The 2050-nt window shown below is 39.4% G+C and overlaps 1 protein-coding gene across 1 annotated transcript in view; it reads left to right on the top strand.

Moving 5' to 3' along the window:
- efcab7 (EF-hand calcium binding domain 7) overlaps positions 1-1033 on the top strand; it is a 13488-nt gene extending 12455 nt beyond the window's left edge. Inside the window, exon 13 of the mRNA XM_037674530.1 lies at positions 697-1033. Coding sequence (XP_037530458.1) covers positions 697-777 — 81 coding nt within the window. The 3' untranslated portion in view covers positions 778-1033. The remainder of the gene's footprint in view (positions 1-696) is intronic.
- Positions 1034-2050: the final 1017 nt, after the last annotated feature.

Genomic DNA, 2050 nt, shown 5'->3' with positions numbered 1-2050 from the left:
AAACCCTTCCCTCACTCTTGTAATACTCTAAACAGTGTTTCTAAACTCTAAAGCTTTAAAAGAGCACAGAATGTCATGATTTCAGCTCCATGCCTCGTCTGCTCTTTGCCACCTGCTAGAGCTCTTGGCTACGCCCACTTCTCAGCTCTGCACAAGAACAGCTGGCCAGCTGCAGCAGGACGTTTATCCTGCAGTGTGGGCTGCCCAAAGGTGCAGGAGGAAGCTTTTTCTGCAGCTCTGGGCTGCGCAAATGTTCAACAGGTGCTAAATATTTAAAAATAATTTATTTTAAATAAAAATTCCATGCCGATCGTGCGGCTCATCCATCAATCAGCCAATTGTGTGTCATGTTCAATTTTACTTTGAAAAACCGCAATAGAGCGAGTCTGAGAAAAACGAACCGCAAAGTATCAAGGGACTATTGTATTCATAAACATTAATTTATGTCTGCAGCAATAACCTCAGAGTTGTGCAAAATACAATAAAGTTTATTTTTCATTTTTCAAAGTTAATTTGCTATCACTTTTACAAAATCTGGTTAAAGAAATACAAAATTGCTAAAGTCCGCTGCTGCTTTTTAGTATCTCTCTTGCAATAAGTCATGCCCTCAATACCAGCCTTGCTGTCGCAGCAGAAAAATACATTGACGCTGAATAAATTTCACAACGCTAATAAAAACGTGTGTTTTTCCTGTAGGTGAGCCAACATGTGTTACCTGTTAATGAGAAGCAGGACTGGACCTATAACTGTGTTGAGACCATTCTACCCAGCACATAAAGCTGCACTTTCTTCTGACATGTATGTTTTATGGACTGTGGGAGGAAACTAGTACCTGGAGAAAACCCGTCATTGCATGGGGAGACCATGCACACTTCACACAGAGACACCCCGGCTGAGGCACAATGTCAAACATTTATTTGTTCTATTTACAATCAGATCAGTTGTAGCTGCTTAATTTACTGTTTGGTTTGCACTCTGTGAAATGTGAAACTACTGGTCATGATTATTCTAATTTGGCCGTGAGGCTCTGGGTTTGGCCATGAAATGCATTCCTTTAGGTTGCACTCAGGTCTAAACTTTACTCGCCCTCGGCCTTTCCATTCGACTACGGTTTTTGCCTCCTATTTTTATCTCTTGGGCCATTATCTGCCCTTTGACTTTCACTGCTGAAACAGTAGAGCCGGGTGAGTAAATGTCACATATGCGCAGTGTATTTAATGTTCTGAGCCTCTGCCTGCTCATCTTTACCCAACGCAGTGGTACCGCTCGGCTGCTTTTACATTTGGGGTTCAGTTATCTGGACTGGATTTCTGCCATTCATAAAGTCTTTATTAATGCAGTGAGAAATAATAACAGAAAAATAAACAACTATAAAGAGTAATTGATCACTTGATTTAAAGTAGTAGTAGTTTTCAGTAAGATGATGGTTTAAAAACTAGAAAACTTTCAAAACAGGTTAATTTTTTTAATTTTTTCAATGTAAAACCCCTAAACTAATGAACCCGTCTCGTTCTTGTGACAACATGTGACGTTAAACTTTGTCGTGATCAAACACTGATTCAACGAGCACATTTCTGGGGCAAACATTTCCCAACACTCTTCTTTCAGAATTCACCCTTTAAAACTAAAATAAACTGTTGTTGCATCGGAGCACCTTTATGGCCGACTCTGTCCAGTCTTTTTTCCACACTAGTAAATACTTATGTAACTTTCTGTGGCTAAATGTTTACTGTTGATTTTTTTGGGACAACAAGCCTTGAGGGTCACAGACCCCTCAGTGTGAAGGGTGAGGGTTCAAAGGTTTGAAACATAAATACAGATGAGTCAATTGGCTTTGTTTAAGTTACTAACAAGATAAAGTTAACACTGAGGTTATTCCAATGAAATATTTGTTTTTTTATGTAAATGTGGAGTTTTATAACCTGTAAATGACTATTTATCCTTCAGACTTACACGTGATGCTCTGTAGTTTGTCCTCAGCCTCAAATCTTAAAGTTGTGTTCATCTCTCTCTCTCTCTCTCTCTCTCTCTCTCTCTCTCTCTCTCTCTC

Source organism: Nematolebias whitei, chromosome 3 (genome assembly GCF_014905685.2).
Source record: "Nematolebias whitei isolate Nwh7 chromosome 3, NemWhi1, whole genome shotgun sequence".
NCBI lineage: Eukaryota > Metazoa > Chordata > Actinopteri > Cyprinodontiformes > Rivulidae > Nematolebias > Nematolebias whitei.
This window is presented reverse-complemented; position numbering and strand designations above follow the sequence as displayed.